Here is a 15,712-nt window from a genome sequence, read left to right on the forward strand (position 1 = left end):
TAAGTAGATTACTTCTCATAGTTTACTCTCCTTTTAATATAGTACTATTTTTCCCCCATTCCTCCTTTCATGGTGGCTAAAGAGCAATTAAAGAATTGACTTCTTTTCCCCAGTCTTCTGAAGAGCCATTAAAAAGATGGAGGGTGGCAATTCTAATTCTCAGTTGGGAGTTTATGAATGCTAACAATTAATAAATGGCACAGACAGCAGAACTGGATTGTGAAGCCGTTCCGGTCTATATTCATTAGGAGAGTGCAAAGCTGCCTTCCAACATGTATGGCATAATGATTGTCTGAACAGGGGTGTGATTCAAATGTGTTGAGGGTTACTAACTTTTGGTGCACAACCTTGGAAATAGGCCACAGGTCACCAGTGGTTGTGAGAACAACAGAGGCGTTTACTCGAGACAAACTCAACTGAAACATTACAAGAAATATTCTTGGTATATTTCATTGTAAAATGAACAGGCCAGGCTAGGCAGCAAGTTGGGACACTGACCTGTGGTCTGTACTACTCAGGGAGCTTCCAGATGCGGCTTTTATGGTGCCTTCACCCTGCTGCATTCATGGGATTTTATGGGGAGTCCAGACAATCACCTCTTCCACTTGTAAATCTTCTGTTGTTTTCCCACTGTTCGTTCCATCTTTTTTCTCACCATTAAAAAACCCCACTAAGGAAGGAAAGGTGGAATAGTTGCACAATGCCTTTTATTGACAGCAATAGGAGCCCTCTACCTGGAAGCACTCTCAGTCTCTTGCCTTGGGGGAGAAGCCTGAAAGAGCTGTCATCCGGTGGAGGCTGGTGAATCCGCTCCGGGTTTCAGTCAGAACCAGTCAAAACTCTAAAGGAGCTATTCAAGGTATTAGAGTTCTGACTAAAATTTGGAGTGGGTTTATCGCTCCACTGACACTGCTGTGATTAGGTCTGGGTCAATGGGCTCCCCATAACCATGAAGCAGCTCAAATCACTGTTTTACTACAAGTGGCAACGGTGAAGCAGTGACCTCAAAACTGTGTGCTGGCTGTGTGTGAAAATGTGTGTGTGTGTGTGTGTGAACACATACGTGCACACACATGTGCAGCCACTGCCCCATGCAACGGCGCCCCTCTCCCCTGCTCAGCTGACACCCAATGCAACTGTTAGGGCCAAAAAAGTTGTGCTCCCCTGTCTTCGGTGATAATAGAAAAGTTGCAGGTAAATGTTGTACTGCTTAGGTTGACCATATGAAAAGGAGGACAGGGCTCCTGTATCTTTAACAGTTGCATAGAAAAGGGAATTTCAGCAGGTGTCAATTGTGTATATGGAGAACCTGGTGAAATTTCCTCTTCATCACACCAGTTAAAGCTGCAGGTGCCCTGCCCTCTTTTAAATCTGGTCACTCTAGTATAGCTCCTGTACCTTTAACTGTTGCGATGAAGAGGGAATTTCACCAGGTTCTCCATATATACAAATGACACCTGCTGAAATTCCCTTTTCTATGCAACTGTTAAAGATACAGAAGCCCTGTCCTCCTTTTCATATGGTCACCCTAGTACTGCTCCTATCATTTCTCTGTCTAAACATATAAGCTGCGTCTACCATGCCACTATAAGGGCTTTTTTGCAGTGTTCCCTTGGGGCTGTGGTTTAAGGCTGCAGTCCTATGAACACATCCTTGGAAGTAACTCCAAAGTGGCGCTAAATCTGAGTAAGCAAGCGTAGGATCATACTGCATGTGTTCTGGGGAAGGGTTTCATACGTTGTGATGTATAAAATATTTAGGGGCTGTTCTTAACGGGTGCAGATTTTGTCTGTGTGTTTCTCTGCATTTTTGTGATTCCTCCCCCTCCCCACATGCACAAAATCCAATTTTTCAGTGGGCTGTGTTTTAGCTTGCCTTATCCTGTACTTGTTTTGTCCATGACTGTGCATTGTTAACATACAAAACACCCTTCTTCTTCTTCTTTTTTACAGAGAGTTAATTTGCAGCAGAGAGTGGTGTGTAATGTTACTCATAACACTTTATTTCCCCCCCCCCAAAAAAATGGGAATGCACATGTTGCATCTTATATTACTTTCAGAACTTTATTTGTATATACTCAAAGCCCTTCACAGCCAAGCATGAAAAAAATAACAAAACAAAAATATAAATTTATAAATTTATGGAATAATACACACTAGGACTGCATAATAATAATAATAATAATAATAATAATAATAATAATAATAATAATTTCTTCCCTGCCTCCCACCTCTGGATCCAGACAGAGAACAACATTAAATACAAAAATACTATAAAATACAGTAAAATACATAAAAGTGATTAAAAACAAATAAAAACTAATGCATTATTAAAATAACAGCCAGGCTGTAATGTTACAGGGTAGGCCTGCCGGAAAACATCAGTCTTTATAGCTTTTTTAAATTCAGAAAGACTGTTAAGTTGACAATAACTCCCAGAGGGCGATACCTCTGCGTAAACATGCATAGGATTCAGCATGTCATGTGTTTCTGTCATCTATGTGTAGTTAAGAACATAAGAAGAGCCATGCTGGATGAGACCAAGGGTCTCTCTAGTCCAGCACTCTGTTCACACAGGGGCCAACCAGCTGTTGACCAGGGACTCACAAGTAGGACATGGTGCAACAGCCATCCTCCCACCCATGTTCCCCAGCAACTGGTGTATATGCAGTTTGAATGTCTGATTTTGCTTATCTGTTTACTTTACTGCCATCGTGTTCAAACTCAGATTCTGGAGAGAGAATTAATGGTCCATTAACTAATCCGCTAGCACTGACACTAATGACAGAAGAAGAAAGAAAAGAAAAGAAAAACACACATGGCCTAATGTATTAAAATAAATCTCCAAGCCTTTCCTTCCCCTGATAACCACTTTGTAAGGCACACGTGAGAACATAACAATAAATTAATGTTCTGCATGGGGGGTGGGGGCGAACCTTGTCACCTTCCCGGGGGGGGGGGATCCCCTGGGAAAATTGAAGCTATTAAAAGCAGAACTTGAACGGCGTTAGGGAGTGCTTTTCCATGTTTCCTGCTGATGGGCACAATTTTCTGTTGTTAAAGCCCAGGACTTGCCTTCACACCATTTGTATTTGGGTGCTGGTGTTCTTCATATGTCCTAGGAACTCGGCTGTACAAGTTTAGATACAGCTGCTTGGCTGCAACCTCGTCATCCCAAGAAGCCTGGCTTTGCTGATTAAGCTTTTGTTGTTTTTGTTGCTGCTGGGCATCTGAGGGTTACAGCAGCCACAGTACCTACTGACTTTTCTCCCAGACTTTCAGAAAGCAGTATGCATTTGTAACAATAGGTCTTAATTGAGCACTATTACTACTCAATTGTAGTGAGTACTGCTGTCGCTCTGTTCTGACGGAGGTTAAAGTTGCATAGCGCCCCCTTGTGTTAATTCGTTTTACTACTGCAGGACAGTTTGAGTGAATGAGAGCTCTCACAAGCCGCATTTATTTCTGCCTGTATTGAATTTCCCCTCATCCTTTTTATTTTTAGCGGAGCAGTATAAACACTGTTGTTCTTGTAGCTGAGACCAACTCATACTGAAGTGGCACAGTATAGAAAGCAGGGAGGGGGGGAACCTACTGGCATTACACGCGCCATTGATCATTCAGGTCCATCATTGTTTTCTGCGTTTCATTAATAACTGTGTCAAGAAAGAAACCCAGAGGAAAGCAGGAAGCTTAAAAGTGGCTGGAGCTGCCTGCTCCTCCTTCTTGCAACTCAGCGATGTATTAAAGTAGCAAGGCAAAACTAGTCCTCAACAGCAGGAGATCCTAGACAGTTTAGGATGCAGTGCTAGGCATGTTTAGACAACTCCCAGCTGAAAATTGTAGGACTTCGTTCTGTCTAAACTTGCATAGGGCTGCTGCATTCTGAATCATCTATCCACTTTCATTCCATATGTCACTGAAAAGGGAAAAGAAGTACAATGTTATGAAACTGGAATTTGGCAGCGGGGAGGCTGCTTATTTTTAAAGCACTGAAAAGTCTGCTGATTAGATAATATTGCAAAGGTACGAAATGTCAAACAGAGTGTATAAAGGGTTTGTTAAGAATGTGAAAAAGAAAAGAAGTTAACAATGAAGAACTGGTGGGATCCTCGTGGAGGATAAGGTTATCCATGGCTGCTAGTCATGTTGGCTCTGTATTATCTCCAGTATGGAAGGCAGTATGTATGCCAGTTGCTGGGATACACGATCTTGAGGGTGCATTTGCATTCATATCCTGCTTGAGGACTTGCCATTGGGACCTCTGTGGGGAAAGAATACTGGACTAGATAGGCCTTTGGTCTGATCCACACAGCTCTTCTGATGTTCCTATGGCCTGGAACAACAGGTTGTTGTTTGGAGTTCAGGGGGGTAGCCAGGATACTCAGAATACTCCATTCCGTTCACTATTACATTCCCAGTTTTCTGTTCCCTAGTCAGCGTTCCATGAGCATGCTAAGTTCCTTGGACTGTTTGGGGTTGTTCCACCCTCCAGCCACAGGGATTTTTCCCCTAAAGTCCTATTTTGGACTTATTGTGGCTGCTGCCTTGTTAGTGGTGGTCCCTAAGCATTGGAATCAGTTTCTTAAGATGCTTTCAGACAAGGCTTTTATTGCACCGTTGCTCTGCCTCATTCACAAAAGGTGTATGTTCAGATGATGCTGTCTTCCTCTCATAAGCCTCCTGTGTTTTCCCATCATCTTCCGCCTGTTTATTCTTAGTGTGGAAAATCCATTATGCAGAAAAAGACGGAAAAGCTGCACAATGTCCTTTGATTGACACTGCTAGGAGCCCTCCATCTGGAAGCTCCCTTAGACTTGTGTGGCAGATCCAGAATCTTTGCCCCCTTTAAGCAGGCTGCTTAACATGCGGCTGTTCCGAATTGAGGGCCCATCTCAGTTTCCTGCCAAGAACCTCTGCTGTGCTCTTTGCAATAAACAGACAAAAAGAAGCCGGGGGGGGGGGGTGTTCAAAAACAAACTTGTGCATAATCCCAATCTGTACCAGGAACACCTTCTGGATCATGGGGCATACGGTTGCTTTTTCTTCAGACACAGACACACACCACTTACGGATGTCTTTCTGTTATAATATTAAGCAGTAAAGAAGTATATATACTTAACCGGGGTCTAATCTACACCAGGCAAGATATTCCACTATGAAAGCAGTATATAAGAGGCAAGAGCCACACTACTGCTTTACAGCGGTATTGAAGTGCACTGACAACTGTTGGGGCCCATTGACACATACTTCATACCGCTTTCATAGTGCTATATAATGCTTGGTGTGGCTCCTGCCTTTTATATTCTGCTTTCATACCACTTTCATAGTGCAATATCCTGCTTGGTGTAGATTAGGCCCAGGTTAAGTAAGTGAGCAACATAAGGCACCCTTCCCCACTTTGGACTGCAGCTCCCATGATTCTGCTGGATAGACATGCACACACCAGTGACATGTGCGCACACAGCTCTATTTGGTGATAAGAGATTTCCCCTACCCAAGGAAAGGGGAGGAGCCTGTCAAAGACGCTAGTGAGCCACATGGGGAGCCCCTGTGGGCTGCATCTGGCCCATGGGCCAGAGGTTCCCTATGCCTGGAGTAGGCAATGTTGGGCTTGTCTAGCCTCCCCTATCTTGGTGCCTCCAGACATATTGGGTGACAACTTCTTTCAGCCCCAGGAAGCATGAAGGATGGTCATGCTAGCAGAGGATAATGGGAATTGTGGTCCAACACATCTGGAGGGCGCCAGGTTGAAGAAAGCTGGACCATGTGGACCAAGGGTTTGACTCAATATTCGGCAGTGTGCCATGATGGCTACTAGGTGTTCTAAGGCAAGCCACTCCCTCTGAGCCCCCACCCCCATATGGGGGGATAATAATACTGACCTACCTTATGGTGTTGTTGTAAGGATTGTAACTAGATACATTTTTATTAGACTGTAAGCCTATGTGGCAGGGTGTTGCTGTTTTATTCTTTTACTATGTACAGCACCATGTACATTGATGGTGCTATATAAATAATAACAATAATAATAATAATAGACGTCAACCACTTTGAATACTTGAATGCATACCAGCCTTCCCCAATGTGGTGCCCTCCAGATATGTTGGACTGCAACTCCCATTATCCCCAACTAACATGGCCATTGCCCATGCTAGCTGGGGATGATGTGTGCTCCTGTCCAACACATCTGGACAGCACCAGGTTGGGGAAGCCTGTGCTATACAGATGTTCAAGAAGTTGATGTTGACAAGGCAGCTTCTAAAGTTCTGTGCTGGACGTTACTTGCATGAGGAACATGCAAGAGATTTGTCCCAGTTTATGACAATGAGGACTGTGTGGAGGACTAGGCAGTGGAAGGCCGGTATGAATGGGCGCATCCAGAAACATCACAAGAGCCTGTCTGCCACCTTCACTCCCAGGCTGCCCCATTGGCGCCGGCTCAGTAGCAGCTATAGTCAAGCCTGAAGCAATAGATGCAGGAAAGGCATCTGATTACAGATCACGAAAGTGCCAGCCTGTTGTGATCCCCTTGCCAGACACTTAAGTCATATGCATCTCCACCCAGGAAAAAAGTGCCTCTGCCTAATCTCTGGTGCCTGGAGGAGGTATAGGTGGTGATCAGTTAACTTTCATGCTGTATGGCTGTTAAAGGAGAGACGTCTGGCAGGTGCAATGTCTCCAGCAGTACCTGCTGTATAAATTATTATTCCTTCATCATAGTAATTTCTATGGCGATATGGACTTCGCAATGCTGCCAATAGCCTTTTTTTTTTTTTGTCATCAGAGAACAACCCTATGAAATGGATCTTCTTTTTTAGTGAAGGAGACCTGAAGTTAGACAGAGCTCTAGCCTAGGGATGGGGCATGTATGACCCCGCAGGTGCTGTTGAACTCCTATAATCTCTGACCATCAGCTGCATGGAGCTGTGGCAAAGAGCCATGGCAGGAAAAAGAAACGATGTACCGGCTGAAATTAGCAATAGGCAAAATTAAAATATTGAATTTTTATAAAAATGGGCATGATTTTGTTGTAGATACAAATCAGGGACACACACAGCAATATTTATCAAAGTATTTCCCCTGGTGATGAAAAAGAGATTACAGATAATTTGTCGTAATGAGGAACCATAAAGAAAACCTCCAAGCAGCCAATGGATTCCACCTCTATTTTTGTCTGTAAATGTGTGTGTTGGGGAAGACATTAAATGTACTACCTCCAACTGCTTTGACTACTGTACTTGTTTGTCTTTGTATTTGGAAAACCGGCTGGGGCTGATGGGAGTTGGAGTCCAACATCTGCAGGGCCACATCTTCCTCCTCGCTGCTCTAGCTCCTCTTTATGGCTGAATAGGTCTACATTCAATATTATAGCAACTCATTGGACCTCAAGTGCTCAGCCACGGAACCTTTTTTCTTGTTGAGTGCCTGAGAACCAATGTGGTGCTGCTGGTGGTCATGGCAAGATCTAAGGCACCTAACAAGCCGTGGGGCTTGAGCCTAAAGACCTCTGGCCTCCCAACAAGGTCCAAGTCTGCGATTGCAGCCTTTCCCAACCTGTTTTCCTCCCAGACATTGGGACTACAACTCCAATCATCCTCAGCCAACTCTAGCAGCTGGTCCATGCCAGTTCTCAGGACAGGAAAATAAAGGGGAAGTGGTGGTCCTGTGGTTGGGGACCCCAAGCAAGGCACTGGCTGGAGGGGCGCTCCTCCAATGGGCATCTCGGGCAGGGGGGCTTCACTGCCCCCAAACCTTTCCCATTCGGGAAGACAGAGGGTGTGCTAAAAGGAACCCCACAGCAGGGATTCCTCTCCCCTCTAACCTCCAGGGCTCAGGGGTGGGGTGGGGGCTAATGAGGGAACCTCCGCAGGCCAGTTGGAGAACCCTGGTTCCTCATCCCTGATATAAGGGAAAGCTGCCTTTACGAAATCAGAAAAATAAACAAAACCCATTTTACACTGTACTGTGTGTGTGTGTTTTCAAAAGGAAGCTACAAGGTTGGTGAATACCCAGTAGCTTGTAAACCTGTCGAAACAGACATGTGCATTTTATCACACCTTGGGAGGAACATTCTTTGCACGCACAGCTTTTCCGGCTAGGAGGTGAAATCTACGTAGGAAAACTTGGAGTGGAGCTGAAGTGGCCCTGAGTCGTGAGCTCCTGAAGAAGGCTTCCGATAGTGGCAGAGGCAGCATCTTCCATCTAATCCGTTCCACGGTGCCTTTTCCATTTCCCAAATCCCTTTGCAAAAGACAGCAATTCCTCTTTATAGTCAGGTGGAAAGAAGCATTAAAAGTGATCAGCAGAATGCAAAGGGTTTATCTTTCTCTTATCACTTTCAGAATACCATGTGTGTGCATGTGTTTAATAGTGGTCTGGGGAAGAAAAGGGCTTCTTTCTTCTTTCGTGGTTCCCCCCTCCCCATAATGCTAACTTTGCCTACTTTCCTCTGTCAGAGACAAAACAAAAACCAGAAAGGCTAGAATACTTCTTGGTGCTTTGAGAGCCCTGTGATCTCTATTTCCCCACTAACAAGCACATTTGCTTGTAGAGGAGAGAAGGGCCTAGCAGCCAGAAAAGCAAGGCAAAGTTTCCCAAAATGAAAACTTTCTCAAGATTTCATCCCCATTCATATTTAAGAAAGGAAGAATCATTATTTAGGGATATTGAACATTAGTAGGTTGAGCTATTTCTCTTCTCATCTTTCCCCTGTATGACAAGACTGCATTTCTATTTCAAGGTTGGAAACTTGTCCTGGATGAAGCCAATTGGCATTCTCTCGGAGGCAAAGAATTTATTGAGGGTCTGCCATCACACACACACACATACACACACACACCCCTTGGCCATCTATAACAATAACAAATCCCTCCACACACAATGAGTGATATAGCTCAGCTTCCATTGCTAGGGAAGTGTTAAGATGCCCTCAGGAATTTTCCCAACAGGTGATTCTGCTGGTCCACAGGTAAACGCAGACAGTCACAGGATCTTTTATTGAGGGGCAGAAACTCAAGACAAATAGGTTGTGATGCAGTGAATCAGCTTTGTAATTGGCTGGGGTTCATGGGAGTTGTTGTCCAACACATCTGGAGGATGCTGATTTGGGGAAGGCTGCAGCAAATCATTCTTTATCAAACCAATTGGGTTTGACCGTTGTTACGTTCAGCATAGAAGAGACATCGCTTCAAGCCACATGTTCAGAAAAAGAAGTTCAGAACAGCCCAAATGCTGGGAGTTGTAGGCCTTTTGTCTGTCTAAACATGCATAGGATTGCACCCTCAGTGTTTGCATAACCTAGTGTTTCTGTTTTATAATAGCTGCTTTGATGTTTTACTTATCTTCCCCACACATTAATAACATAATGTGTTATTACATTACACATTCCTCACATAATATACAAATATCATTTTTTTCCATTAGTTTTCCTCCAGGGCCTAATCAGGCTATACTTTTGCTCCCAAATTTCCACCGGTATAAACCAGTTTCACAGCAATGGGCAGTTTACAGCAAAACACACAAACCAGGCCAGGGAGCCCTTAGGTCCTCTTGTGGTTCCCAGGAATAATTCCTCTCTTTTTTCTAAACGCTACAGAAAGTATGCAGACTTCCCTGTTACACAGAGTCCTGTTCTGAGAAAAGTTATACTGTTGGTTTACAGCAGCAAGAAGACAAAAAGCTGCCATTCTAAATTAAGCATGTGTACTAGAGAGTAATCCATTTAACTCAGTGGAACTTCCTTCCAAGTAAATCTATTTACAAGGCAATCCTATACATGTCTACTCAGAAGTAAGTCCCATTGAATTCAAAGAGACTTACTCCCCGGTAACTGTGCATTGCATTGCAAGCCTTTGTGTGCTTACAATGAAAACCTGAAAAGAAATCCCATTGATTTTAGGATTGATCTATATAACACCCAATCTGTATAGCAGCTGCTTCCCTGTAGTGATTCCCCAATCCTCTGCTGTAATGGGTAATAAGCCTTCTGCGCATGGCAACTCCCAATGACACAGAGAGTTTCCACACTGCGGACAATCCTCTAGGAACACCCAGCAATGACTTGAAACTCTCCATGTCATTCTGAGTTTCTGCATGTGAAGCCGTCGCATGGTCGAAAGTTGCTATGCAGAGAAGCAGCTCCCCATAAGGCTCAGGTATAATGTACAGAGCAGCTCACGGGGAGCAGAACAACGACAATGGGATTGCGCCTCATTAAATATAAACCTGATTTTTCATTGATTCAAATGTAGGTAAAGAGCGTCACACTGCAGCAGCAACAGCAATTTATGTCTTGAATTTTTTTGTTATAAATGCGCACATGCGCATATACGCACACTTGCACATATGAAGCTATGGAGGCGAGAGGAACGAACCTATAAATTTTATATGCAGAGCTCCACAGATTCATATATAGACGGGGCAGACAAACCGGGAGGGGGGGAGGAACGAGGCAGCAGAGGGAAAGGAACGAGGCAGCAGAACACGCCTCCTTCATCTGGCTGCCCATTTTCCCCTCTTTGTTTTTGTGAACCACCCAGAGAGCTTCGGATATTGGACGGTACAGAAATGCAATAAATATATAAATACATAAATAAATATGTTTCAGGAAGCTTTTTCTGCGGAGCTCCGCAGAGAGACTTCAAACTAAAAACGGCGCAAAGGAACGAGGCAGCCAATCGGTGCAAAATCAGGAAATTGGCCGATCATGTTGTCCTACCCTCAAAGCTCCGCCCACATGTCAAAATGCGATTTAATTTCCCCAACCACAGATAGCTTTGATGCGGCGCAAAACCGAAGCATGATTCAAAAGCCGTGGTAAATCGCGAATGCGAAGATGCATATTATCGGGTTAAAAACCCAGCACTAAGGCAAACGGGCAGCTGCATCATGTAAGCTAAAACACAAATATGCACATTTAGGTCAGGGTAAACGTGTTTTATGCGTGTTTTAGCACCAGCTAGATGCTAGATGCTGTACAGCACACAGATGTGACAGCTATTTGTCCAGCAGTAGTGCAAGAAATGTTACCAGCACCCACCTGCAATGAAATCCAAACTCAGAAGTAAGAATTGCTGAGTTCAGTGGGACTTTTTCTTTAATAACAGTACCCTCCTATACATTTCTACTCAGAAACAAGTCCCACTGAGTTCAATGAGGTTTATTCAGGTAAGTGGATATAGGAATGCAATCCTATACATACAGAACTGGAAATAATTCTCTTTTAAACTTGACAGGGCATATTTCTGAGTGGACACATAGAGGATTGTGCTGCAAATGTTTTTTAAAATTGCAGGCTTTAGTTGGATGAATCATGTTTAAGGCTGAAACCCGACGCTCGCATACCAGGGAGTAAGTCTAATGAAGCTGGGTGGCGCTTACTTTTTAATATAATGCTTAGGACCAGACTGTACTGTATATTCAAACATGTCTACTGAAATGCCAGTCTGTCTGATGAGAGCAGAGGGACAGAAGAAGAAAAGCTCAAACCAATCCAAGACCGAAACCAAGAGAGGCTTTGAAAATGATGACAAGGAGAAGCAACAACCCTACAAGAGTGTTTAATCCTTGAAGAATGCTACAGGGTTGTCATTGTTGTTTTTAACACACATTATTTAAAGATGCTAAATCAAAATTCCAAAAATGAAGGGTATGATGGCATCCAGCGGTTATTAAACTCAAGTACTTAAGAAGCACTATTCCAGTTTGCTTATTCTTTGTGGATCACACCATGCCTGGGGTTTTGTTTGCTTATTTGTTTTTAACCTTGAAGAACTGGAACCCCCTTTCTTACCACATGGGAATGCACTTCAAAGGCTTTCAAATTAAAACTCCACTGCTACATTTGTCCTCTGCGTCCACCACCCTGCTAAGCAAAATGCATACATAGGAGAAACACCACCAGGTAGTGGTGTAACTTGTGTGTGTTTTTTTAAAAAAATGTACTGCAGTCACTCACAGTGTTGAAAAGGCAAGCTGATTTTCAGTATACATTTTTTAACTGGAAAATGAGTTGCCTCTTCAGCATGTGGCAGAAACTTCAAAGAATCTCCAACATTTTCCTGTAATGTTCATCATAGTCTCAAGGCCTATCTGAAAGTGCACCAGCGACTTGATCCAGGTAGGATGGTACCTGCAATTGAAGAATCACTGTCTAATATTAGACATGGCTAGCATAGCTCTGGATTAAGTTGCACTGCTCCCTTAAAAATGATTGCAATATTTCAGTACATTGGGACTAGTGTGAGAAGGTAAATCCATACTTTCCATGCCCCATTTTGTCCTGCCCTCTTTACCCCATATGTTAACAGCGAGATCCTATGCGCATGTGTGTATAACTTGCCATGTTTTAGCACGGCACAATCTTTAATCCGAATCTTTAATCTGTACTTGGAACGGCACTGGCAATGAAGAATTGACATTATTTTTCAATAGAACCTAACTTTCTAGCAATGGTGCCATCTTCTGCACACTTGTGGAGCTCAGGCCTGTCGCAAGAATTTATTTATTTATTTACATTTATATACCGCCCCACAGCCGAAGCCCTCTGGGCGGTTCACAAAATCTAAAACCAGTAAACATTAAAAATATACAAAATTTAAAAAACATCAGAGACATAAAAACAACAGCATCCATTTAAAACAACAATTCTGGGGTTCATTAAAAAACAAACTTAGCGTTCAATGCCTTTAAATGCCTGGGAGAAGATGAAAGTCTTGACCTGGAGCCTGAAAGATAACAATGTTGGCAGCAGGTGAGCCTCATCGGGGAGTTCATTCCACAGTCAGGGGGCCACCACCGAAAAGGCCCTCTCCCTTGTTGCCATCCTCCGAGCACTCCGTGCCACCGAGAAGTGGGTTAGTGGGGGCCTGCTCCCCCCATTTCCTCTGCCTCCCTTTATTTATTTATTTATTTTTACAAATAAATGCTTTTTTAAAAGTTTACAATTTTGTCTTTAAAAGGCCTGAAAACCATATGAACTGCCCACCGTGTTTTGGCGTCCCACCCTTCGAACTTTTCGGCTGGCTACGGTCCTGGTGGGGCTTGCTTCCGAGTAAACAAGCATAGGATCGGGGCCCACGTGGGTGTGTGTTTTAGAACCTTAGGCTAAAATGGAATAGATGATGCGAAGCGATGGCACACGGAGCCGTTCCTCGAGAACGGGAAGAATCGCAAGGCACGGAACTTCGTGCCAAAGCTGTGCGCGGAATAGCTCTCCAGCCGCTCAGAGAATTTCCCTCACAACACCCCCCAAATAATAATCCTAAACATGTCCGCAAACCTGCACGTATGTAAACAGGTCTCGTGCCCCCAGCGACGATGCGTTGGTGCTAAGAGAAAGTATTGATGATTCCGAAGGCCAGGGAAGTGTCGCCAAACCAGCTCCAAACTGGGAACCATTATTTTAGGAGAAAACAAAATAAAACACGAGGGGGGAGTTTAAGGATTTCGTGCGCACTTCAAAACAAAACACGAAACAAAAACTTTTGGACTGCAACCTATCCTACTGCGAAGGAAGCCACGTCGAAGCCGTGAGGGGCTTACTTCTGAGAACGCAGCACGCATTAGATCGTGCGAGCAGCACGTCTGACCGCCTCCCAGCCGTCGCCTGGAGAGGCTCCAGCTCCGAGATTCGGGAGCCACGTTTTCCGCCCAGCCTAGCTTCGCCGTTTGGGTGCGTGTGTGTGCGCGCGCGCGTGTGTGCCCATGCCTGAGATGGGTTGGCCGTCGCTAGCTCCCTGCCGGCCCCCTTCGCTGAGCTGATTCAGGCGCTCCGCTTGTCGCCCGCCCCCTCTGGCGGGGCCCCGCTCCAGTCCCCTTAGCTCCTGGGCTCGCTCTTCTGCGTGCGGGACACCTTGGCATTGTAGAAGGAGGCTGGGCAGGGGTAGGATGCAAGTCGCTCGCTAGCAAAGCCGCCGCCGCCGCCTCCCCAGCCAAGAGAGCGACGCGCAATCTGCAGGCATGAGAGCCCAGCAGCGGCGACGGAGACAGCAGCAGCAGCAGCAAGCGCGGCTGCCGCTTTGACCCGCCGGAGAGCTCTGTGTTGGTCCCAAGTTGGGCGAACGAGGAGCGGCGCAGCAGCCTGGCACTGGGCGAGGGGTCGGGCGGCAGAGGCGACCCGCTTCCTCCGGCTCTCCGGCTCTCTTGGCCTCTGTGGCTCCAGAGTCGCCGCGACCCGCGTCCCCAAAGCGTGGCTGCGAGCGAAGTCTTGGGGCTCCTTCGGGTGGGGAGGCTGCTGCTTTGGAAGGGTTGCAGAAGGAAGAAGAGGACGCCTCTGGAGAGGAGGACGAGAAAGCGGCGGCGCAGGAGGAGGAGGAGGAGGAGAAGGCGAGAGGGAGACGCCGCAGCCTTCGCCGGGGAGCAATGCCTTCTGCCTGGAGCCGGGGAGTTTCTGGCCCCGGCGTGGTCGTCCTGCTCCTGCTGGCTGTTTGCAAGCCCAGGCTTTGCCACGCAGGTGAGCGCAGCCGCGGAGTCGGCTCGTGAGAACGCGAAGGGAGACCCGTGTGTGTGTGTGCGGCGGCGGGGGTGTTTTGCACGTCTGTTGCTCACGCGGCGGCTTCTGTCGGTGTGTTTGCGCCTCCGGACGTGGCTTTCGGGCTCCAAAGGTGGAGATGAGCGAGACCCCCCTCCTTTCCCACACCGTGCCCCAAACCAGTAAAGTTTCCCCCGGGCTCCCCGATCTCCCCCCCCCTTCCCTCCTCTTTCCACCCCACTCCCCCTTTCCCCTCGGTTCTCTTCTGCTGCCTCGTCTGGATTCTCCTACCCGGGATTCTTTCGGAATGCGAGCTGGACTTTAATAACAGGCTCGCAGGCAGGAAAAGAGGAAAGAAAGCAAAAAAGACCAAACAGAAGTCCAGAAAAGCCAAACGGCCGCTGCGCTCTCTCCCTCTGGCGGCGCTCCCCTCCCATTGCCGAGCAGCAGCACCCCCCCTTCCCCCTTCCCCCTTTCGGTAATTGAAAACCCCAAACAAGGTTGTTATTAAGCTGGGTTGGGGAGAGAGGAGGGCGGCGGCGGCGGCGGCTTGGCTCGAAAGATCCCGCTGATGCGACGGGATAGTTTCCTGCCGTTCTTGAACCTAGTCATTTAGGGGACGGGAGGAAAGGAAAGGAAGGTGGGCGATGGTTTCGGTCGGTTTCAAGGGCGAGGGACCGGGGAAGAAGTCGCGGTGGCGAGGCGGCCGGGGGGTGGGGGGAGAGGACGAAGTCTGGGAGGAGGCAGTGAAGGTTTTCGATTGCAGAAAATGTAAAGCGCCCGGAGATGTTCGGGGATGCATTTTAAGCTTCATCACACCGGGGTGCGTGGGGGGGGGGACACACGCTCCCTACCGTCGCTTCTCCGCCCGTGCTTTCGTTCCTCAGTTACTTCCTCTTAGCCAGGTTTACTCAGGAGTAGTGTCACAGTGTTCAGTGGCGTTTGCTCACAAGTAAGCGTGCCTAGGATTTCGGCCTGAGCGTAGCTTGAAAGCGTCAAGAGGGTGCGTGGTTTTAGCTTTTGATTCTTCCTTGGAAAAAGTTTGTGTGTGTCTTCCGGAAAGATGGAGGCACGCATCTTGGTGCATCTGGATTAGGTTTGGGATGTCGCCTTAAATCACTCTGTGTGTGTGTGTGTGTGTGTGTGTGTGTGTGTGTCTTTTCTAGGGGTGGGGGTCGAAGTGTGTCTTACAGTGACACAGCCCGATCCTATGCACGTTTACTCGGAAGGCAAGCCCCTT

At 46.3% G+C, this 15,712-nt stretch overlaps 1 protein-coding gene across 1 annotated transcript in view; it reads left to right on the forward strand.

Annotated features, from left to right (window-relative positions):
• The first annotated feature begins 14,345 nt into the window (after nucleotides 1-14,345).
• Nucleotides 14,346-15,712, forward strand: part of UNC5B (unc-5 netrin receptor B) — a 199,560-nt gene continuing 198,193 nt past the window's right edge. Inside the window, exon 1 of the mRNA XM_063133010.1 lies at nucleotides 14,346-14,454. Coding sequence (XP_062989080.1) covers nucleotides 14,364-14,454 — 91 coding nt within the window. The 5' untranslated portion in view covers nucleotides 14,346-14,363. The remainder of the gene's footprint in view (nucleotides 14,455-15,712) is intronic.

This window comes from Elgaria multicarinata, chromosome 8, assembly GCF_023053635.1.
Source record: "Elgaria multicarinata webbii isolate HBS135686 ecotype San Diego chromosome 8, rElgMul1.1.pri, whole genome shotgun sequence".
Lineage (NCBI taxonomy): Eukaryota > Metazoa > Chordata > Lepidosauria > Squamata > Anguidae > Elgaria > Elgaria multicarinata.